This window comes from Achroia grisella, unplaced genomic scaffold (assembly GCF_030625045.1).
Source record: "Achroia grisella isolate CSIRO2021 unplaced genomic scaffold, CSIRO_AGI_Agris_v1 utg567, whole genome shotgun sequence".
Classification (NCBI taxonomy): Eukaryota; Metazoa; Arthropoda; class Insecta; order Lepidoptera; family Pyralidae; genus Achroia; species Achroia grisella.
Genome location: NW_026712947.1, coordinates 1370853 through 1395557, shown reverse-complemented (window position 1 = coordinate 1395557; position 24705 = coordinate 1370853). Strand labels below are relative to the sequence as shown.

Here is a 24705-nt window from a genome sequence, read left to right as displayed (position 1 = left end):
ACAGTTTTTCTTAGATCCTTTGAAGAAGAATAAGTCTTTTATACATATCATTGGGTAACTTCAACAGTTTACCTAGCGCACGCAACTGATGCCCCCAAATATGAATAATTTTCCGTTTTAGCAACATTTTTCACTGATGCTTCACTTCTATTGGTCGTATCGTAATGTTATATACTTAGTTTAAAGCCTTTCTCGACAAATGGACTATCCAACACAATAATTTTTCAATTCGAACAAGTACTTCCTGAGGTTAGCGCGTTCAAACGAACAAACAAGCTCTTCAGCTTTATAATATTACTACCTACTCGGCCCGGCTTCGCACGGGTGTACATGTATCTAAATATATATAACTCAAAGGTAACTGACATAGTGGTCTATCAACGCACAAAGATAATACATGTACAATGTATTATCTTATATACAAAATTCTCGTGTCACAGATTTCGTTCGCATACTCCTCCGAAACGGCTTGACCGATTCTCATGAAATTTTGTGAGCGTTTTGAGTAGGTCTGAGAATCGGCCAACATCTATTTTTCATCCCCCTAAATATTAGGGGTAGTCGACCCCGAGCTGATGTAATCAGGAGTAACTTAGGCTACTTTTATTTAAGAAACTTTAATTAAAGTAGCCTAAGTTACTCTTGTCGCGGTTTGGTTTATTTTTTAGACAATATTTTTAGTTTCTATTTTTTTATGATACAACATACAAAAATACATACAATCCTAAATTTTCACCCTTCTATCATCAACCCCTATTTTTTTATAGCATTATTAATTTATATGGCAAAACAACGTTTGCCGGGATAGCTAGTATACATATATAAACCTTCGTCTTGAATCACTCTATCTATTAAAAAAACCGCTTCAAAATCCGTTGCGTAGTTTTAAAGATTTAAGCATACACGGAAAAGCTAGTTTACAATAAAATTATTGTGTTAAAATCCGGGTAATAATATAAATTATGTATATCATAATATGCTTCCAAATTTCAGAGTCCATACGAAGTTGATGTTCCAGAAGACGAAGACGTTGGTAAAACAATCCTGACCAACATTTATGTAGAAGATAAGGATTCAGTTGGTGATAACTTAGAAGTTGGGTGTATGAGCGACCAGGTAAGAATGTTTTTTTTAAGCTATAATGGAAAGGTGCACATGGTTTAACGGTTTACACTGGCGGGGCAGTAGAGGTCTGGTCAGTTAGCCATCGTGACAAATTCACCAGGAATTTATCACGAGCTCCCGGGGTACCACGTGTAGAATAACTAGTCAAATCTCACTTTCTCTATAATTAAAATTTCTTTAATGTCTTGTTTCGTCATACATGTATTTTTTTATATATTTTATTTATGTATGTGTATATCTTATATATAAAATTCTCTTGTCACAGTTTTCGTTCCCATACTCCTCCGAAACGGCTTGACCGATTCTCATGAAATTTTGTGAGCGTACCTACTCAATAAGTAGGTCTGAGAATCGGCCAACATCTATTTTTCATCCCCCTAAATGTTAGGGGTGGTCCACCCCTAATTTTTTTTTTATTTTAAGGCAAAACAACGTTTGCCGGGACAGCTAGTTGTTTATATATACATTATGTATTTAGTATGTATATGTATTTAGTATTCATATAATATTTAACTCTCTGTTTTAGTGCGCCACCTACCTTTCCCTCACCTAATACTTTTATCTCCCTGGTTGTCTGTAAGAGATCGCTTTGAGCGATAAAGTCGTATTTTCGCATATTTTCCTTTTTTAATTTGTTTTTTTTATGCGCAATAAAGAATTTTTACTATTTTTTTTTTATTAATAACATGAGATGGTACATTGTTAGCAATATTAGTTCATATTATCATATCATATCATAACAATCCCTTTCTTCCCCTGGTGGGCCGGGTCAATGTGCTCCCTCTAATATGATTGACTGCAATGATGCCTGCCTCATTCGTTGTACTCCTGAACAGGTGCCACTTGTGGGGACTGCTCTGTCCAGTTTACGGCTACTGATTAGATTCTTTGATAGATAGATCTTCACTGATATATCTCTTTGACAAAATGGCAATAGCATATGCTACAGTATAATGTAAATTAAATATTGTAATGGGTGAAAACTGTGATTGGTACATTTTATGCTGTAAATAATATAAATGACGTAGTGGAGTAACTTGAAACAGTCATGCTCGCTATAAAGTTCAAACTTGTGGTGGCGTGGTGGGCCGGGTCGAACTGCTCCCTCTAATATGGTTGAGTGCAATGATGGGTGGCATCCGTCATACTCGTGTACGGGTGCTGCTTGTGGGGACTGGTCTGTTCAGGTTGCGAACACTGATTTGATTTTTTGATTTTTTTTTATATAGCATATGCTGTTGGTCACTCTATTCTCCCAAATTTGAATTTAAATGAAATTGTATTATTGTAAATATGTACAACATTTAAAAAATAATAATACGAGCCGAGTTTCTTGTCCGTTCTTCTCATCTCGAAATCATTCCGAACTGACGGTAGATTTGACATATCATAAGAGTCTGTAATAGACCTACATGAATAAAGATATTTTGAATTTGTACAGCATATGCTAGAGGTCACTATATTCTCTCTAATCGAATTTAAAATTTAATCTATATTTTTGTAAACATGTACAAGCTCGTTTGAAAAGAATAAGAGCTAAGTTTCTTGGCAGCTCTTAGGTTGAAAGTACTTCGAACTGACGGTAGTTTTGGCATATCATAAGTCTGTAATAGACCTACATGAATAAAGATATTTTGATTTTTATGTTCTAGTGGAGTGAAGCGTGCGAGACTTTTGACGTGGTGTCTCTGAACTCGTCGTCCAATCATTACACCGGTGCTTTGGTGCTGAAGAAGAAACTCAATTACAACGAGAAACAGTTCTACCAGTTCCAGTTGTACGCTACTGTGAGTATACCCGGTATATTTTACTAGCTGTGCCTGCGGTTTTACTCGCGTGGCATTTACAGCCTAGTTGTCCTATTATGATGTATAAGCTATAATATTGTAAAGTAAATAGAGCCATATTATTGTAAATACAAATTTTGCCTATTCATTTTTATATAAAACTAGTTCACCCTGCAAACGTTGTTTTGCCATATGAATTAAAATCGCGATTAAAAAATAAGTTGCTGATAGAAGAGTGAAAATTTAAAACTGTATGCATTTTTAAATGGCACATAATAAAAAAATAGAAATATATTTTTTTTTACGAAAAATGAAAATAAAAAAATTATCGGGTGAGCCACCATTAACACTTAGGAATTAACACTAGTTATAAACCTATTCTCAGACCTATTGAATATATGTATAAAATTTCATCAAAATCGGTCAAGCCGTTTCGGAGGAATATAAACACGAACCTGTGACATGACAATTTTATATATTAGACTAGCTACTCGCCCCGGCTTCGCCCGGGTGTACATGTATTATACGTATAAACATTTCTCTTGAATCACTCTATCTATTAAAAAAACACTTCAAAATCCATTGCGTAGTTTTAAAGATTTAAGAATACATGGGGACGGACAGACAGCGACAGCGACTTTATTTTATACTATGCAATAATGATGATAAGACATTTTTCTCAAAACTTGTAACATGTGATATAATAAAAAAATGCTATTACCAGGATGGTACCCTCAACTCAACAGCCCATGTGGAAGTAAAAGTGGTGGATGTTCAGGACTCTCCCCCTGTGTTCAGTGGCTCTCTTACTGGAGCTCTATCTGAAGATACACCAGTTGGTACCCTCGTGTTGACCATCAAAGCCAGGGATGCGGATAGAGCTCAACCACGGGATGTGCGACTGGAATTAGTAACTAGTAAGTATTTAGTTTTAAATTATATTCATGTTTGTATGAACGGATACAAGGCACCCCACGGGGCACGATCTTCAGCCCTTCTCTTGCAGTTACTCCAGTATGTCGTCGCTTCACCTAGCTCGGGACGTCCTACAGTACGTTTGCCAATTCGCGGTCTCCACTCTAGAACACGTCTAATCCAACGAGCATCGGTTTTGCTACAGATATGACCAGCCCACTGCCACTTCAACTTGAGAACGAAGAGCTATGAATTAAAGGCGATAAAAAATAACTTATGTTACTCCTCTTATTATAATTATAAATGTGTTATATATATAATAAATATAAATTTGTGTGAAATATCCATCTATCCATCCATGGATAATCATTACCTTTCGTAATTATATGTCTAACTAGCTGTTCTCGCGTGGAATGTAACTTTATTTTATTAAAAAAAAATTTGTAACATAAAAGTAGCCTAAGTTACTTTTTATTACATCAGCTACCTGCCAAAAAAAGTACCGCAAAAATCGGTCCAGCTATTTCAGAGATTAGCCGGAACAAAAAGACATAAGTAAAATGCTCTTTTCTATTTAACAAATAAATCAGTACTATTAAATATATACTCGTAATATAATAAATCTGAAGAGTTTCTTTGTTTCTTTGTTTGAACGCGCTAATCTTAGGTACTACTGGTGCGAATTGAAAAAATATTTTTGTGTTGGATAGTCCATTTGTCGAGGAAGGCTTTGAACTATATAACATTACGCTACGACCAATAGGTTGAATGAAATGGAGCTGCTACTGCTGCTAGAATGAAAGATATTGCAGAAGGTGGGGAAATGAATCGAAGACGAATATATATATATATATATTCAATGTAGTATAGACGTAGTATATATATAGTAATAATAATATCTGTTCTCAGATCCGTTAGACTTCTTCCTTCTGGACAGCGTGACGGGAGAATTACGTACAGCCAAACCTCTGGACAGAGAAGCATTAGCTGATCCTTCATCACCACTAAACCTGACAGTTAGAGTGAGTAACTAACAGTTTTAAAACAATAAGGCTTTAATTTACCTAAAAAACATTTAAATTATATTGAAATTGCTTATTTAAATTATTAACCGGGTCTTAACACTTAAAGAAATTCAAGCAAAGTTCAGTAGCATCAATAGTCAATAAGTGTACGGATACCGTGAGTGCTGTGTGTCGCGAACTTTCGTTAAATTATCTAGTGACGGTAGATGAAGAAAAAACTGCTGTCACCTATCTACATTGACATCGCTGTTACTCCAGTCAGCTCGTGACCACGGCTAGTGCAACCTAGTCGAAACGTCGAGAGAGGTAAATACCTTTATTTGCCATAAAATTATTCGTGTTAAGACCTGGTTAATAATATAAATTGATTGCAAATTTGTATTCATGAGAATGATTGTTTGTATCAGTGTGGGTGTTTTATAATGTACTAGCTTTTGCTCGCGGCTTCGCTCGCGTTAATTTATCCCTTAGGGGTGGAATTTATCAAAACACTTTACATTACTCATTTGTAATGATTTTGATACATTTTTTTATATATTATGATGTGTGATATAATAAATGTTATTTTATTCTAAATTAAATACGGGCTTATCTTGTTAAAGGCAACGGAAGTAGTGAACGGCGTACCCCTAATCTCGGAGCTGACCTCAACCCTCGCCACAGTCACCGTGACCATCAAGGACGTGAATGATGAACCCCCTCGCTTCAACAGACGGGAGTATATGATAGAAATTCCGGAGAGTCTCCCAGTGGGGACGCCACTACCCAATTTGGACATGGTGGTCACAGATACTGATGTTGTAAGTTATTACTATATATTTGACTAGCTGTGCCAGTGGTCACTCACTTAAAATTTAGCCTATATGTTAATCTGATGTATAAGGTATATTATTGTAAAATTTCATCAAAATCAGTTCAGTAGTTTTTGCGTGAAAGAGTAACAAACATCCATACTCATAAACTTTCGCATTTATTATATTAATAAGATTTTATTTTGTTACTCAATTTGCTGTAGCGCGATTATCAACTCACTACTATAGCTATATATATCACATGCTGTGTCCACGGCTTCACCCGCGTTAAATTTCAATATAAAATATAGCCTATGTGTTATTCTGATGTATAATCTATATTACCGTAAAGGTTCATCAAAATCCGTCTAATAGTTTTTGCGTGAAAGAGTAACAAACATCCATACTCAAAAACTTTCGAGTTTGTAATATTATTATTTGATGTGACGAGGTGTCGCTTCATAATTTATTTGTTTATTGTATTATGTAGGTAGTGAGTATACTTGCGGTTAGGTCATATAGCCCATCGTGACAAATTATCAGAAACTTAACACGACGGTTTCCAGGGGGCGCTACGCATATCTCATGCTCATTCTTGTGTTCCGAATGAGCTGTAGAACCAGTGGAGGATGATAAGACGAGCATGAGATCAGGCCGGTTAGCTTATAGTGACAAATTTACCAGGACCTTAACATGCTCCAGGAACAACCGTGTAGTGGTTAACAAAACATAGTACATTGCTAGCAATAGCAATTTTATTTAAGACTAGAGGGTGCGTGTTTGCGCGGGCCTCAAGAGGCCCGCGAGGCGTTGTCGTTGATTTTTTTTGTGAAGACGGTTTTCTTTTCGAATAGACTTGGTTGGCAAGTAGAGTTGTCTGTTTTGATACGATTAGGTGACTTCCTATTGTAACAGTGAATTTTTGTTTCACGTGTACCATCCTGTGGCGAAACTTTGTATTGTAATGGTCACAATAGAAAACCTAACCTAACCTACCTTTCTGCTTACTATATTATTCTGAGGCCATAATTTCTACTGTAAGAGTCGCAACACAAAACCTCATATTACCTACCTTTCTGTATTAGTATACAGAAATGTATGCTTAGTGTTGCCACCTAATTTTACAAAAAATCGCATGAAATTTATTGCAATGGTCACAATACAAAACCTCATATTACCTACCTTTCTGTATTAGTATACAGAAATGTATGCTTAGTGTTGCCACCTAATTTTACAAAAAATCGCATGAAACTATTAAGATGAGATTTATTATAGATCCCCGTCACTCTTATGTTAGAATGTCGAAAAAAAAAATTCCCACATTTTGGGTTTGCAAAATTACCCAAAAATCGGGGAAAATTTGTAGCCTAGATAATATTTCGAACCGAAATCTACCATAGCTCAATAAAGGTCGACTCGCTGCAGGGAAGCCCGGTACCCCAAAATGTATTCCTAAATTTATCATCAGAGATAAATTACTTAAACTCGGCCGTCATCTTGGATTTTTCCTTTTTGAATATTTTTAATTTATCCACTTTGGTGACAGAAACATTTGTCCATACATTGTACAGAGCTAAGGTGACTCCTTCTAGTAGTTCCTTAGTACTGTTTACTATGAGAATTAGTTAATACTTCGCACCGAGAGTTTCCATTCCTCAGTACAAGTTAATTCGTTGCAGGGATGATAGGTGCCACAAAACGGAATTTTAAAAAGTTCTTAAAATTGTCATCATAGATAAAGTATCCTCACTCGGCCGCCATCTTGGATTTTTCCTATTTAAATACTTTTAACATATACACAGAGCCCAGGTTACATACACCTAGGAGTTCCTTAGTACGGTTTAGTATGAAAATCGATGTATGGTGTTGCCAGGAGATTTTGACAAAAACCACCTAGGACCCTTTGGGGGATGATTTTGGACCAACGCTCATAACTGTTTTGTTCAACTTAACGAAAAAAAAAAATTTCCCACGTTTTTTTACTTTTCTTCGAAATTACCCCAAAATCGGGAAATTTTTTTAGACCAGGTAATATTTCCCACCGAGAGTTTCCATTGCTCTATAGAAGTCAACTCGCTACAAGGTTTAGTGGTACCTCAAAATTGAATTTTTAAAAGTCCCTAAAAATGTCAACATAAATTAAGTACCCTAACTCGGCCGCCATCTTAGATTTTTACTTTTTAATACTTTTGACATATTCACCCTAGTAACAGAAACATTTCGTTCATACATTGTACAGAGCCTCGGTGACTCCTAGTACTATTCTCTAAGAAAACTTGGGGAAAATTTTTATACCAGGTAATACTTTGTGTTGAGACACATCATCTCTCCATAGAAGTCGACTGGCTGTGGGGTTGGCAAGTGTCCTAAAACTACATTTAAAAATATCCCAAATTTTCTCCGAAAAGCAAAACTCCCCTATCTCTGCCGCCATTTTGGATTTTTACTTCTTAATACTTTGACGTATTCACCTTAGTAACAGAAACATTTCGTCCATACATTATGTAGAGCTTCGGTGACTTCTTCTTGTACTATTCCCTAAGAAAACTGATCTGAGGTGTTGCCAGATAATTTTGACAAAAACCACCTAAAATCAATAGGGGGATGACTTTTGACAGATTTTCATCATTCTTTTGTTTGAAATGTCGAAAAAAAATTTTCCCACTTTTTAGGACCTGTCTCAAAAAATACCCCAAAACCGGGGAAAATTTTCATACCAGGTAATACTTTGTGTCAAGAGACATCATCTCTCCATAGAAGTCGACTCGCTGCGGGGTTGCCATGTGTCCTAAAACAACATTTAAAAATGTCCCAAATTTTCTCCGAAAAGCAAAACTCCCCTATCTGTGCCGCCATCTTGGATTTATAAAATTTCATAATTTTCCCTAGAGGCCGAGTCCTTTGGCTATCCGACGCCACACAGTGTGTTGAGCTAGCACACTCGTAGGTACCCTATCAATTTCAGTTTTTGAAGCTACATCTCAATTTCAAAATTTGTACCATGTTGTATGGGTGTTGCCAGCAAATATCGATAAAATCCACCTAAACCCCTTCGGGGGACGATTTTTGGTAGACCAACAAGACTTTTTCATTTAAAATGTCGAAAAAAATTTTTCCCACTTTATGGGACTTTTCTCAAAATTTAACCCAAAATCGGGGAAATTTTTTAGACTTTATAAACCTTTCTACTGAGAGTTATCCAAGTCCGTAGGAAGAGACAAGCTTCGAGGTTGCCATGTGCAGCAAAAACGCGATTGAAAATATCCCAAAATTTTTCCAAAAACTTAATCTCCCATAGCTTGGCCGCCATCTTGGATTTCTGAAATTTCATAATTTTCCCTAGAGGCCGGGTCTTTCAGCCTCCCAATGCCCTACAATAGGGATCGGTAGCATCCCCGCAAGTACCCTAGGAATTTCAGTTTTTGGAGAGACACCCCAATTTCTATTTTGGTCAAACCATGTATGGGTGTTGCCAGCAAATTCCAACAAAACCCACCTAAAACTCTTTAGGGGATGTTTCTCGATAGGCCTTGATGCCTCTTTTGTCAAAAATGCCGAAAAAATTTTTTCCCACTTTTTGGGACATTTCTCCCAAATTACCCTAAATTCGGAAATTCTTTTTATCGCTGGCAATACTTCTTACCGAGACCCATCATTGCCCCATAGAAGCCGATTCGCTGCGGGGTTGCCCTATATCTAAAAAATGACTTTGAAAATAATCCGGATTTTTAGGACCAAATTCACACGCCCGCAACTCGGCGGCCATCTTGGATTTTCGAAATTTCATAATTTTCCCTAGAGGCCGGGTCCTTCGACTTTCCTATGCCCCACAACCGGTGTCGCCAGCACCCCCGCAACTACCCTGGGAATTTCGGTTTTTGAAACCCTCGAAAAATTACAATTTTCATTTTCATTTTTCACGCCGCCATCTTGGATTTTATTTTTTTCTTTTAACCTGACATGCAACCGTTTGCGGCCCGCTACGAACTACCGCTTGAACGAAATCGATCCGACGGAAATTGACAAAGTTCAGCCGCCATCTTGGTCCGCCATCTTGGATTTTCCCAACTTTCGGAATTTTCTCGTGGTCACCCTAGCGTGGGGTACACTTCCCCCATACATCGTCACGACCCCCCGGCACTCCTTCTGGGAGAACAACTATGTCAATCAGTGAGTCACCGTAATGCAGCTTTATATATTATAGACTAGCTTTTGCCCGCGGCTTCACTCGTGTTAATTTATCCCCTTAGGGGTGGAATTGATTAAAATCCTTTCTTAGGGGATGCTTACGTCATAGTAGCTTTATGCATGCAAAGTCTCAGCCCGATCGGTTTAAAATTGATAAAGTTTCACACAAACTTTCATCCCCTATTTTATCCCCTTGGGAGTAGAATTAATCAAAATCCTTTCTTAGCGGATGCTTACGTCGTAATATCTACCTGCATGTCAAATTTCAGCCCGATCCGTCCAGTGGTTTGGGCTGTGCGTTGATAGATCAGTATGTCAGTCACCTTTGAGTTATATATATTTAGATTTTTTTTATTACCTAACGTTTTTATTTTTATTTTCCCCAGGGTCTGAACTCTGCATTCTCCTTACGTCTGTCTGACGAGTTTGGAGCGTTCATAGTGGAACCATCCACAGCTACCGGCAGTGCATCTGTCACGCTGCGACTTAATTCTACCCTTGATTATGAAGACCCTAACCAGAGGAAGTTCATATTAGAGGTACGCATTTATTTCATAATCACCAACTGCAAAATATTTTATTCATACTATTTCTGATATACTTGGTCTCGGTGATCTACAGTTTATCACACCACTTTACTTATCAATACAAGTAAAGTGATGTGCTAAACTGCAAACTTTTATTCCAATAAACCTAAACTAAACTAGGTCAACAATTTTTCATTAGTTGGTGACTTCGGTAAAAGTGGCGGTACTATCTGTCTCGCTCATTTATGGCAAACATTTCCACTATCCATCTCTCTCATCATTTTGCCGTAAAATTAAGAACATACCAAGAGCATGTACGAATAAAAAAACTGAGTAAAATGGGTTAGCAAAAATCGGGTTACTTGAGGTTTTTTTTTGTACGAAACTAACAAGTATTGTACCATTTTACAATTCTAATTAAATGCGCTAACTTTTCATGGCACGTGTCAAGGTATTAAAGTAGATTTTTTTAAAGGAAGGCCTCTCAATGTTGACAAATTTTGATTATTTTAAATTCATGGTTTAATAAAAAGTCTTAATTCTAGAAAACTTGTGGCAATAAATTTTGACTGTGGTTCTAGAAATGTTATTTAGGGTTACGGTTCTAAAATTTAAATGAACAAAAATAATAAATATTAACCACAATAACCGAAAAACAGTTTGACCAAATTTCTAGGTTTTTCTTAAATGCCGTTAATTTTCTAACTGCATGCGATGGATTTTTTTCTGATTCTTCTCATGATGGTTACAATCAATCCTGTCACCCCGTCTCTGCTTCATCTTGAGTTCTGGGACTCCCTGTACGCATCGGTTTCACTTGGTACCTCGTACACCTTTCAGGTGATAGCTGAAGAGCTCCACACAAACCCTCGTCTGTCATCTAAAGCTAGTGTGACAATCACACTAACAGATGTTAATGATAATGCCCCTGAGTTCGCTGAAGAACCGTACTCGGCCAGCGTGGCTGAGAATGCGCCTGAAGGGACCAGAGTTGCTGTTCTAAGAGCAACCGATAGGGATACTGGCAGGTAATATATTTTTGTAACTCATTATAATAAGGTTGAGTTATTTAATGTAACTTATTTTATTATTAATGTGTATAAGCCCTCTCTTCTAGATTGTCTGTTAGTAATTGCTTATATGTATATATAATATACCTAATATTAAATTATATATTTAAGGCCATCTTATATATATAATATATTATTATATATATAAGATGGCCTTTTCTTATTAGTTTTCTATTTACTGTTTTCTTATTTGTTTCTTCTGTGTACACAATAAAGTGGTAGTGATATATCCGCAAAAAAAATTGGTTTGTTATTAAAATTGTTATTAATTCTACAATTATTAATTGTTTTTCATCAATATGTAGAAAAAAGCACTGGTTCTAATATACTTCCCTGGGGAACACCTGTATCATTACGTTAAAAAGTCTATTTATATAATACTGTTTAATATAGTTTTCTGCGGCTGTATGTATGTATGTATATATAATGCATTATAAACATGACAGTCTCTAGCGGTTTCATACACCGCCTTACTTCCGATGGTCGAGGTTTGATTCGCTAAAAGCTATTCGTTAAAAGACAAATATTTGAATTCACGAATATACTTGTTTGTTTTCTACATATGTATGTATGTATGTACAAAAAACATCTATGTATTTATATCGTTCTAGTACCCATAACACAAGCTCTGCTTATCTTGGGACTAGATGGCGCTGTGTGAATTGTTGTGAAATTATATTTTTATTAACAGATTTGGTACTGAAGGGATAGTCTACGAATTGTCCGGAAACGGCGCTGAGTTGTTTAGAGTGGATAATAGAAGTGGCGTGATAACAGTGGCCGCCTGTCCCACGCCTGGACTACCGCCCTGCCTGGACTACGAGACTAGGAAAGACTACTTTTTACAAATGAAGGTAAATTGCACGAACTGTCGAGGTTTCCTTTAGAGACTAGACTTGTAATATTTCTGTCAACACTCGGCACCCTTCTAAATATTTACGTCGCCACAAAACTTAGATTTATGTAATATTTCTGTCAATACTCGGCACCCTTCCTAATATTTACGTCGCCACAAAACTTAGATTTATGTAATATTTCTGTCAACACTCGGCACCCTTCTAAATATTTACGTCGCCACAAAACTTAGATTTATGTAATATTTCTGTCTACACTCGGCACCCTTCCATATGTTTACGTCTCCACAAAACTTAGATTTAAGTTAAGTGTAAGCCCGTGTAAGTACGTGTTACTAGTAAGCCATGTACTCTCTGGATGTAGAGGATTGTTTTTTTTTATTGTGGATCATTATGAATTGGTGCATCCACCTGCGCTAACGGTTTACGCTGCCGGGGCACCAGTGGAGGATAAGATGTATATGAGGTTAGGTCAGTTAGCCCATCGTGACAAATTCACTAGGAATTTATCACGATGGTTTCCAGGAGGAACCGCGTGGAGGTCGACCTAACATGGTATAATGCTAGCAATGGGAATTACTAGTTCCCATTACCATCAATCCCCTTCCCTTAGGAAGAGAATATGAGGCAAGGAACACCAATATCCTAAATATGAGGAGAGGTCAGGTCAGTTAACCAAATCGTGGTAACCGTGAAGGTTAGATAGTAAATCTTCTAAATAAATCATCTGTTAAATCATATTCAAATATCATTTATTCATATATGTTAGGGTTCACATCGATATTGTCGAAAAATCTGATATTTTATATTAAAAGAAGGTAGTTTCATTATTACTCGGTATCGTTAAACTAGTTGCATATAACCCCCACTCATATCTTCTCTGTATAAAAGGGAGGGTTTTTGTAGGCCGCGGCACCCCTCTGATCGATCCCCCGTCCAATTCAAACGGGGATCGAAATTACGACGGCCTGAGCCGAGGTTCGAACCCCTAGTGGTGCCCTCAGACTAAAGTCGTATCCGTCGGGCAGGTGTTGGCCTTCAGCCGCTCCATAAGTCCTTCCGCGGGTATGGAGTGCCATCTGCACTCGCCCCATAACGTCCGGTGAAGCTGTAAAGGCCAGCTACGGCCAACAGCATTAGAGTAGTCCGAAAAAAAAGGCCGCGGAATTCGGTCTTTGAGCACAGGATATGCTGGTTGTATTTTAATTGCTAAAATGAATTGTGTTAGAGACATAGTTAAATTAATGTTATATAGTTATTATTTTATTATAATACATACTTTTACTAGTACATAGAGTTGATATATCTAACATATAGGACATTTTAGCTCAGTTTTAGTCAAGTTTTTACATTATAATTTTTTTTCCCTACCGTATTTAATGAGCAAAGCCTAATATATTAATATTGTTGATTAGATTTCATCAGCAATTAGTCATATATATATATAGCAATACTGGAAAGGGCATTGTTAGTAATGTGGACTGATGATCTTATTGCTAGCAATGTACCATGTCAGATCGACCTCCACGCGGTTCCCCCTGGAAACCATCGTGATAAATTCTTGGTGAATTTATCCCGATGGGCTAACTGCCCTGACCTCATGCTCATCTTATCATCTTCCACTGGTGCCCCGTCAGCGTAAACCGTTAGCGCAGGCGGGAGCATCATTCCATTATCATCCACAAAAAAAAATACTGGAATGGGGATTGTTAGTAATGTGGACTGATGATCTTATTGCTAGCAATGTACCATGTCAGGTTGACCTCCACGCGGTCCCCCTGGAAACCATCGTGATAAAGTCTTAGTGAATTTATCACGATGGGCCAACTGACCTGACCTCATGCTCATCTTATCATCCTCCACTGGTGCCCCGCTATCATTCCATTATCATACAAAAAATATATATTAATAATCCTCTTTATCTAATCCTCCTACATATATATAATTCTCTATCGCAGGCGACAGATAACGACGGCAATGGACAGTCGACAGTGATATCCCTTCAGATAGCTGTTACGGATTCCAATGATAACCCGCCGGTGTTCACCACGCCTGTCTACAAGGCTTCCATAGATGAAGATGCTGTCAAGTTCGAACCTGAACTACAGGTATTTCATTCGCTTTAAATTTCATTATATAAATTTCAATACAAGATATAACCTATATGTTATTCTGATGCATACTTAAGCTATATTACTGTAAAGTTACATCAAAATCCGTTTATTAGTTTTTGCGTGAAGCTTTTATTGGCGCAATCACTAACTCTTTTGAAACTGTCTATATTCATTCTGGCATAGATGATATTTTCATAAATGTATTGAGAAGCAACGGTGAGGATATTTGATTCCTTAAAACACTCTCGCAATGACTCCCTGGAACCCATACCATAAATGGAGCGAATGGCCCTCTTTTGTAAAGTAAATATTGTATTTATATCAGCTACAATAAAAAAATATAATATTTATTATATTTGAATACTTTTTTTATTAATATAATTAATGTAAATTACTTGTATTATTTACCAGGTACAAGCGCGTGACGTGGACGTATCATCAGAAATTCATTACTCGATCATCGAACCTGAGACCCATCCATTCTGGATCGATCCACTCAACGGCAGGATACTGGTTCGCTCGGAATCAGGTGTGGTGGCTCCGCCTGGTGACGACAATCATATAATACTTACGGTTTTGGTGAGTTAAATTATATTTTTATTAGAAATAGAAATAATATTTATTCAAATAAACTCAATAGAAGTAGTTTCGAATAGTCACAAGAAGAACGAGTAAGAAACTTGCGGGTTGCTCTATTAAATAAATCTTGTTCTAAGTAAATATACATTAACAAGGATTAGGCATGCGTCAATCAACATAGAAACCACTACGCACTTAATCTTTGTTTAATCGGATAACATTGTCAGCGCTATGAATTTAAACTTAAATTTTTTTCTACAAAATTGATTTGTCGTAAATATTGATTATGGAATTGTTAATTATTGTTTATTTCCATAAATAAATAATCATTATTCAAATAAACTTAATATAAGCACTTTTGAATAGTCACAATTTTTATTCTATCACTCAATCGGAATGCAGACTCATCACAAGAAGAACGAGTAAGAAACTTGTGAGTTGCTCTATTAAATAAATCTTGTTCTAAGTAAATATACATTAACAAGGATTAGGCATGCGTCAATCAACATAGAAACCGTTACGCACTTAATCTTCGTTCAATCAGATAACATTGTCAGCGCTATGAATTTAAACTTAGATTTTTTTCTACAAAATTTATTTGTCGTAAATATTGTTTATGGGAAACTCGTATAGGTTTTTTTTTTCGAAAATATCTATTTATCATTACAGGCTACAGATGGCGTTCATAACGCAACGTGTAAAGTCGAGATTGCTGTCCGAGACGTGAATAACCATGCTCCTGCCTTCGACCTTGTAGAATACGACGCCAATGTCTCCGAAGACGCACCTATTGGTGAGTTTTTTTTTATGTAAACGATGCAAATACCATTCAACTTATTAATATTATAAATGCGAAAGTCTATGAGTATGGATGCATGTTTGTTACTCTTTCACACAGTAACTACTGAACGGGTTTTGTTCAAACTTTATAGTGATACTAGCTGTTCCCCGGGATTTCATCCGCGTGAAATGTTACTTTCATTTTCTAAAATAAAAGTAGCCTAAGTTACTACTCATTACATCAGCTACTTGCCAATAAAAGTCCCGTCAAAATCGGTCCAGCCATTTCAGAGATTAGCCGGAACAAACAGAAAGACAAAAATTGTAAAAAAAATTATTTTGGTGTATGTACGGTATTTATATTCATATGCATGTAGTAAAAAACGGTTATTTCAATATTACAAACAGACACTCCAATTTTATTTATATGTATAGATAGCTTATGCATTGTATATAGGAGACTATGTCTAAATTTAAATTAAAATCCCGTGTGTATACAACTATTGCCATGCACGCTCGTCATTCAAGTAATTTGTTATTTATATTGTATTTTTTACATTGTACTGAATAAAATATTTTTCTGTCTTTCTTTCTTTCTTTCTTTCTTTCTTTCTACTCGTTTAGTGAGTGGCTTTGCTCAGTAAATAAGATTTAACAGATGTTTTGAATTTATTTAAGGGTAATTCCAGTATATCCTTTTGTATCTTATTGTAAATTTTTATACCAATTCCCATAAAATATTATTTATGTTACAATAAAGTATATATTATTAATTTTTTAGGTACGGAAGTGGCAGCGGTTCGAGCCACAGATAAAGACAGTGGTGTGAATGCAGATATAAAGTATACCATACAGAAAGGTGCACTGGACTCGTTTGCTATTGACAACATCACTGGCGTTGTGACAGTCTCATCAATGCTGGATTATGACAAACGGGACACGTTTAAAATACAAATCATCGCTGCTGATATGGGTAAGTCTATCTATACATATATTACAACGCCCTCGGTGGTCTAGCGGTTTACCTTACCGCTTCACTTCCGACGGTCGCGGGTACAATTCCTCTCACGTACCAATATTTGTATTCAGGAGTATGATTGTTTGTATCTGGGTGTTTGTATTTACAAAAAATATGTATGTACTTATAGTTTTTGTTCAACAAACAGAGTACGAACTCAAATGTATATCTGTTTTTTGTTCTGGCAATAGATTATTATATTATTTATATCAGTTGTCTAGTACCCATAACACAAGCTGTACTTAGCGAGACTGAGACTAGGTAGTGCTGTGTGAATTGTCCAGGGATATAACACTGTACAAAGCAAGAGTAGATAGACCGTCTAACGGCTGTTATAAATCAGTTGGGAATTAATGCTTCCAATACAAATAAATTAAACTAATACATTAAAACAAAACCCGAAAACAAACAGCTGTACAAAATTTACCTCAGTAGGAATAGAATAGAATAAGAATAGAAAATCCTTTATTCAAATAAACTTAATTTAAACACTTATTCTGTAAATACAAATTATACTTTAAATACTATAAAATGGTTTGATTACGTGGTTATCGGCATATAATAAGTTATTTATTTATTTATTTATTATTTATCTGGCTTTATTTCTTATTATTATTTCCTCCTTTTTTTTTATCGAATATGTAATATTATGTTAAGTAGTATGTATGATTTTGTGCTGTGTAAAAGTAAATGTTAATAAATGAAATAATATGCACCCTGGGAAGGTATGTGACATCTGAGATACAGTATAATTTTATACTAGTTCAGATGGCACAATTACACTTGTATGTTAAAATTATTGACTCTTATGTACAACTTAATTATGTAACACAACCTTTAACTGCAATAAATATTATTATTATTATTATTATTACATATATATATATATATATTTATTATATCTCCCTTTTTACGGGGATAATATATTCGCGGGCCTTAGCCAAGCATGGATGAGTTATGTGATGATTATTATTATTATTATAATTTACTTTTAATTAGTCATAACAATTTTTTTAATCTACCGCTCATTCGGAAAGCTGTCTCATCACAAGAAGAACGAGCAAGAAACTTGTGTGTTGCTCTTTTAAATAATCCTTGTAAGTTCACATTTTACAAGTCGAAACAAATAGGGAAAATTAATTTAAAATCCTTATCCATTCCTGCAGGTATGCCTAGTCTTACCGGCACCACAGAACTTACAGTCCACATATTAAACGTCAACGACAAGAAACCTTACTTTACCCCGAGTATCCAGCGGGCGGAGGTGTCAGCTGACGCGGAGCAGGGCACCCTGGTGCACCACCTCCTCGCTGTGGACCCTGATATAACTGACGATGGACAGCTGGTGTTCGAACAGGCTGCAGATAAGCTTATAAAAGCTGTCGATAAAAACGGCAAAGAGGTTAGTATTTATTCAAAGTAAAAAATCATTTATTCATATAGGAATAGAATAGAAAATCATTTATTCAAATAAACTTAACTTCACTTTTGAATAGACATAACAATTTGTTTTTTATCTACCACTCGTTCGGAAAGCTGTCTCATCACAAGAAGAACGAGCAAGAAACTTGTGTGTTGCTCTTTTAAATATACTTAACTTGGGTCTAGATGTCTGTGTGAATTGTCCTGAGATTATTATTATTATTAATTCGCTACCATATCTCACCATTCAAATAGCTTATGTATACACATATAGACATATTAGCCGCTTATGAACGTAATTTTTTTTTTTACATTACATTTTAAAAAAATTTCCTACCGTCCAGTTCAGTATATATTGTTTGTATACACCTAGCGTTTGAACTTAGCTGCCATAATAACTTTAATGCCCCAATTGTGAGAGAAATTATAGGACTTGTCACTGATTGGGTTTAAATACATCGGTGGAGCATGAAACTGAGGATTCAAAAACTATTGGATGCTCCACTTTTTCTCTTTCAGCATATATTGGTACACTGCTGGACGTATGCCTCTTGCATAATTTTGCACTTAGTTCTATCTGTGGCGCATCTTGTTCAGGTCAACCCTGCCGTCTTCCTGACGTCATCAGACCATCCCGGATGCTCTCCAGATGGGGCTATAGTGTCAGAGTCCAATAATTAGCTCCTTGGCAGTTTAATTCAAACGGGGATCGAAATTACGACGGCCGTAGCCGAGGTTCGAACCCCTAGCGGTGCCCTGACTAAAGTCATATCCGTCAGGCGGGAGTTGGTCTACAGCCGCTCCTTAAGTTCTTCCGTGGGCGGCAACTAGTTTGAATAAACATTCTTTCTTTCCTGTTCTATCGTCAGGTGTCAGAAGAAGGTATCTTCGGGTCGTGGTTCTCAGTTAACTACAACGGCACTGTTACCGTCTCCCAGCACTTGGATCGCGAGAGGGCTGCAGTGTTGACTCTACCCGTCAGGGTCACTGATGCATCAGCTCCTACCCTGCAGCAGACTGATGGTGAGAGACTTACAAAATTTGCAGTAATAAGTACTAGGATAGTAGGAGACTGTAGGAAGTTATTTTTTTTTATTATGTATGATAATGTAAAGGTACACCCGCCGCATGTATTTTTGTAAATTGTTCCTTTAACATAATAACTTTCAAATGAAAATTATGATGAGAATAATAATTATAGTGGGAATAAGAATGAACATGAGAATGAGAATCTAAAATTCTGAATGGGAATGAGATCGAGAATGAAAATAATTTACTTTTACTTTTGACTGAGAATAATAATTATAATAAGAATGAGAATCTAAAATCTGAATGGGAATGAGAACGAGAATGAAAATAATTCACTTTTACTTTTGACTGAGAATAATAATTATAATAAGAATGAAAATCTGAATGGAAATTAGAATAACAACGAGAATGAGCATCTGAATGAGAATGAGAACGAGAATGAAAATAATTAACATTTTTACTTTGAACTGCAAAAGCAACAACGCTTTTGCAGTTCAAATTCTGTCAGATTAACTTATCTTACTATAATAACTATATTAATATTAATCATTAATATTAATACTAATAACTTATATTAATAAACTTGTCGCCCAGTAACATACATGAATAAAGTTAATTTAATGTTTTAACATTTCTAGGTGAATTAATAATCACAATAGTGGATGTGAACCGTCACGCGCCCACCTTCACTCAGCCGGCGTACGTGGAGAGACTAGTGGAGGAGCAGCCAGTTGGTACCGTCCTCAATACGTACACAGCCACTGATAAGGAGACTCCGATATCAGCTATACTGATTCAGCCATCCAGTCCGTACTTTGAAATAGATAATATTACAGGTACGTCATCTTAAGTTATTAGTGTTTATCTTACTAATATTATAAACGCGAAAATCGAGTGAGTGTGGATGGATGGATGTTTGTTACTCTTTCACGCAAAAACTACTAAAGTAAGTAATTAATTCCAGTCAGTAAAATGACATTTCCAGTGTTGCAGGTTTTTAGTCCCAAATAAATAGTGATGTGGTAGAATCGAGTTTTAACAATTAAAAGTTAGTCGAGATTAGTTTTTTTTTTATTCAATATCAAATTGCCTTTAGGGGCCGTTCAAGTATTACGTAAGCACTATAGAGGGGCGGGGGGTCTTTTCTTTGCTTATTTTGGATGACATGGGGGTGGGGTAGTCTGTATGATGATTACGTCATCGGTCGTAATTTACTTTTTTACACGAATGGCAACCCTCACATTGTCTTTGCTAAAAAAACAATACATTAATTGAGAGATGTTTACGTAAGCATGGGTGGAGGGGGTAAGAGCTTTGCTTACTTTTGCTGACAACGGGGGATGGGGGGTAAATAATTGTGATAAATCTGCTTACGTAATACTTGAACAGCCCCTTATATAAATAAAAATTCTAGTATTAATTTCTCTGAATCTCCTTTTACATTTTTTCCCAGCTTTTGTAATAATGTTGTAGTGAGAAATTTTAATATGCTGGTAAGGTCCATATTCTAAAATTGTATTATTTAATACGATATGTATTAAATATTAAAAATTAAAAAAAAAAAGGTTTTGATACCTAATAAAATGAAGCATGACTAAATGTCTAAGTCTATTGATTGCTGAACATCACAATTGTAGCGGGTCACCCTTTTTTGTATCAGTGACAGTTGCACTTGTCATTTTACTGACTGGAATTAATAATCGTACTTTAATTAGATTAAAAAAAACTTCACAATAATATAACTTATATAAGCTATACTGTAAATTACATCTAAATCCGTTCAATAGTTTTTACTTGAAAGAGTAACAAACATCCATCCATATTCACAAACAAACAAATACCATACTAACTGTACCCGTGACTTCATCCGCGTGGAATTTAACATTATTTTTCTAAAATAAAAGTAGTCTAAGTTACTCCTTATTACATCAGCTTCCTGCCAATAAAAGTCCCGTCAAAATCTGTCCATCCATTTCAGAGATTAGCCGCAACAAACAGACAGACAGTAAAAAATATTATTTTGGTGTATGTACCGTATTTATATTCCTATGCATGTAGTAAAAAACAGTTATTTCAATATTACAAACAGACACTCCAATTTTATTTATATGTATAGATTAGTAAGATAACTGTGAGCATGTTTGCAAATACAGGTGTAGTGAAATCGACACAACGAATCGATTACGAAACGATCCATAATATAAATTTCACGCTGGTCGCCATCGACTCCGGAGTCCCGCAGTTGTCTACCACCGCTCTGGTGACCGTCGAAGTGGTCAACATTAACGATGAGGAGCCAGTGTTCGCCGCGGAAGCATATGACGCTACCGTCCCGGAGCACAGCCCCCCTGGGACTAGGGTGGTCACAGTCAATGCTGTCGATAAAGATGAAGGTAAGTAAACATAGTTTTTATTGGACTAGCTGTACTCGCATAAAATAGTAATCTTGACCAAATAATTAAATATTTTTTAATAAGCTAACCCAAAAAGCCAAAGATAAGACTTTCATCGACCTAGCTTTGTAAATGACGTATTTCCATACCGACTTTCATCATCATCATCATCATCGCAGCCCGGAAGACGTCCACTGCTGGACATAGGCCTCCCCCAAAGATCTCCGACTTTCATATCCTATTTTATTTTAAGGATACAATTTTAACAATTTCTGAATGCTATATTTATTTATATTTAATCAATAACCTAAAAAATAAATTTCTAGCTTCTAGCTTTAAAAATGACGATTTTTGCATACTACCTTGCATCTTCCCTTTCAACCCCTCTTTTGCATTAAAAATTAGCCTATGTCCTTTCTCAGCATCTATACTATCTGTGTACCAAATTTCATTTAAATCGGTTAAGTAGTTTTGGCGTGAAAGCGAGAGCGACAGACAGACAGAGGTATATAGGGTAATATTAGGTAAGGATAACCTAGTGTTTCCCAACCTTTTTAGTGCTATGGGGCATGCCTTACTTTAGCTTTTCCAAATTTCTATTATTATTCAGGACTATTATTATTATTACTGCTGTTCTTTTTCTCAACTTTTTTGTTTGTTACACTTTGTGGCGTATACTAAACATTACGGGCCGAACCGCACGGCCGTGCGTGCTTGTGTTCATGTGTGCGTGCGTGCTTGTGTGTGTGTACGTTGTGTGCATCTAAATCCAATTTGTTACTACTTGATTAATGCGCTTATTTAAAATATATATATTATTACTATAGGAGTATTCGGCGATGTAACGTACAGCCTCTCCGGTGATTTGTCATCATTGTTCACCATCAACTCGACCAGCGGTGTGGTGACCGTAGCAGAGGACGCTGTGATTGACCGCGAGAACACCACGGACATCTGGCTGAGGGCTGTCGCGAGTGATAGTGCGCCGGCGCAAGTCAGGAAATCTACTAGTGTACCGGTATGTAGAAAATTCGTAAAAGAAAGATAAACTTCTCGTATTTTGCCATACGCCACCAATAAGTAGCAAATTCATGGAAGAAATCCTACTCAATTTTGCCATAAGCAGTCTATACAAGTAAATAAAATTGTAGTGTCTGTTTGTAATTTTATATTAACAGCTTTTTACTAAATGCATATGTAAGTATATACGCTACTTATAAAAAAAATATTAAAAAAATTTTTTGTCTGCCTGTTTGTTTGTTCTTGCTAATTATTGAAACAGCGAAATCGATTTTGACGGGACTTTCACTCGCAGATAGCTAATGTTTTATGGAGTATCTTGGATGATTTCAGTTTAGAAATTTTATTAATTTTAAATAAAAAAAAGTTAACTTCAGCAACTGAGCAAAATTTAAAAAAAAGTTGTGAAACACTCTTAACAGTACAGTTAATTTTTATCTACAGATCAACTAATTTGTCTTGAAAAACATATGTATATAATTTTATATCAATCTATATATATATTTACCTCTTTACAATTCTAGATCCACATAAAAGTACTGGACATCAATGATAATCCACCAGTCTTCAGTCAGAAGGTATATAAAAGTACAATAGCTGAAAACCTTCGTTTGGACCCCCCAGCTGCCATACTGCAAGTGTTAGCAGAGGATAAGGACGAAGGTGTCAATGGAAGAGTGGAATATAAGATTGTAGAGCAGAGTGAGACAGGTAAGATACACATACATAGTAGCTGTCCCTGCAAATGTTGTTTTGCCATTTAAATTAACTAGTTGACACCGCAGACTGATTTGCTATGTTCAGGCGCAGTTGCACTAATTTGTGGCCCAAATATTATATTTTATATAGCAACACTGCATCGTCAGATTTCAGCGGGCCAGAGACAAAATTACGACGGTTACAGTTCATATTCTAAATTCGCTAACAATCATATACGCATTATCACATTCAACCACTGTAAACCAATTTTCAAGTAATTAAAAAACTAGCCAGGAATCTTCGAGTTTGATTACACCATCAAGAGCCTCTTCTCGTTAAAAGGCGTAAACAGCCATATTAATTAAAATCGCTATTAAAAATAGGGGTTGATACTAGAAGGGTGAAAATTTAAATAATAAATCTTGTTTAAAAAAAAAGTTACCCCTTCTCACTTAAGGGTAAAAATAGATAGTCGCTGATTCTCAGTCCTACTGATTATGCGTATAAAATTTCATAAAAATCGGTTATTTCTATTTGTCCGTACATCATCAGTTACATCCTTCTATACCCAACACCTATTTTTAATAGCGATTTTAATTTATATGGCAAAACAACATTTGCGGGTTTAATATTAATTTTAGACATTATCAACCCTTAATATTTTCCGCAGGAACATTCTCCGTTGATCCCACAAGTGGTATAATATACCCAGCTCAACCAGTCAGAGGCAACACCTCTTACCACCTGACGGTGACAGCTACAGACGAGGGTGGGAACGGAATCCATTTTGATACAGCAAGAGTAGACATCACCGTACTCAGTGTTAACAAACATAGCCCAGTGTTCGTGGAACCACCTGCAGAGCAACGGCAGTTGGAAATACCTGAGGTCAGTCATTATAGTATTTTTTGTTCGTCGATTGAGAAAACACCTACTGAACCTAGATAGGCATAACCTGAAAATAATGATAGGGACAATAACGGACCACTGTCCCTTAAACACCTGTACACAATATGTGCTACCAACAGTCCCCTTTGTCGGGGCTGCTTTGAAGCCGAACGGCTGCTCACGTAATCCTGGAGTGTGTAGCAGTGACCATACAAAAAAAACAAATCCTCGGAACCGTGAGTAAGCCTGTGAAGACAGCAGGTGACTTCTGCGCTTTTGGAAGGATCTTGGATGGCTAGTCTCGGCTCTACACGTACAACGGTCCATATAAAAGTGGAGTGGGGGAGGGGGGCGCGGGGAGGGGGGGGGGGGGTTTAAAATAGAAGATAGCTCAGTTCTTTAATAACAGTTTATAGCTGGGGCGATCTCTTGAAAGCTTGACTCCACAATAACTGATGCAGAAGCTTGACTACACTCACCA

The 24705-nt window shown here is 36.3% G+C and overlaps 1 protein-coding gene across 1 annotated transcript in view; it reads left to right on the top strand.

The window, feature by feature from the left end:
- Positions 1-24705, top strand: part of LOC131848638 (cadherin-87A-like) — a 49856-nt gene that overhangs the window by 5002 nt on the left and 20149 nt on the right. Inside the window, exons 5-23 of the mRNA XM_059198560.1 lie at positions 994-1116; positions 2778-2912; positions 3637-3829; positions 4737-4849; positions 5455-5652; positions 10218-10370; positions 11199-11386; positions 12120-12282; positions 14241-14390; positions 14808-14975; positions 15645-15768; positions 16537-16728; positions 17940-18175; positions 19065-19218; positions 19863-20060; positions 21378-21617; positions 22445-22635; positions 23162-23348; positions 24007-24224. Coding sequence (XP_059054543.1) covers positions 994-1116; positions 2778-2912; positions 3637-3829; positions 4737-4849; positions 5455-5652; positions 10218-10370; positions 11199-11386; positions 12120-12282; positions 14241-14390; positions 14808-14975; positions 15645-15768; positions 16537-16728; positions 17940-18175; positions 19065-19218; positions 19863-20060; positions 21378-21617; positions 22445-22635; positions 23162-23348; positions 24007-24224 — 3324 coding nt within the window. The remainder of the gene's footprint in view (positions 1-993; positions 1117-2777; positions 2913-3636; positions 3830-4736; positions 4850-5454; positions 5653-10217; positions 10371-11198; positions 11387-12119; positions 12283-14240; positions 14391-14807; positions 14976-15644; positions 15769-16536; positions 16729-17939; positions 18176-19064; positions 19219-19862; positions 20061-21377; positions 21618-22444; positions 22636-23161; positions 23349-24006; positions 24225-24705) is intronic.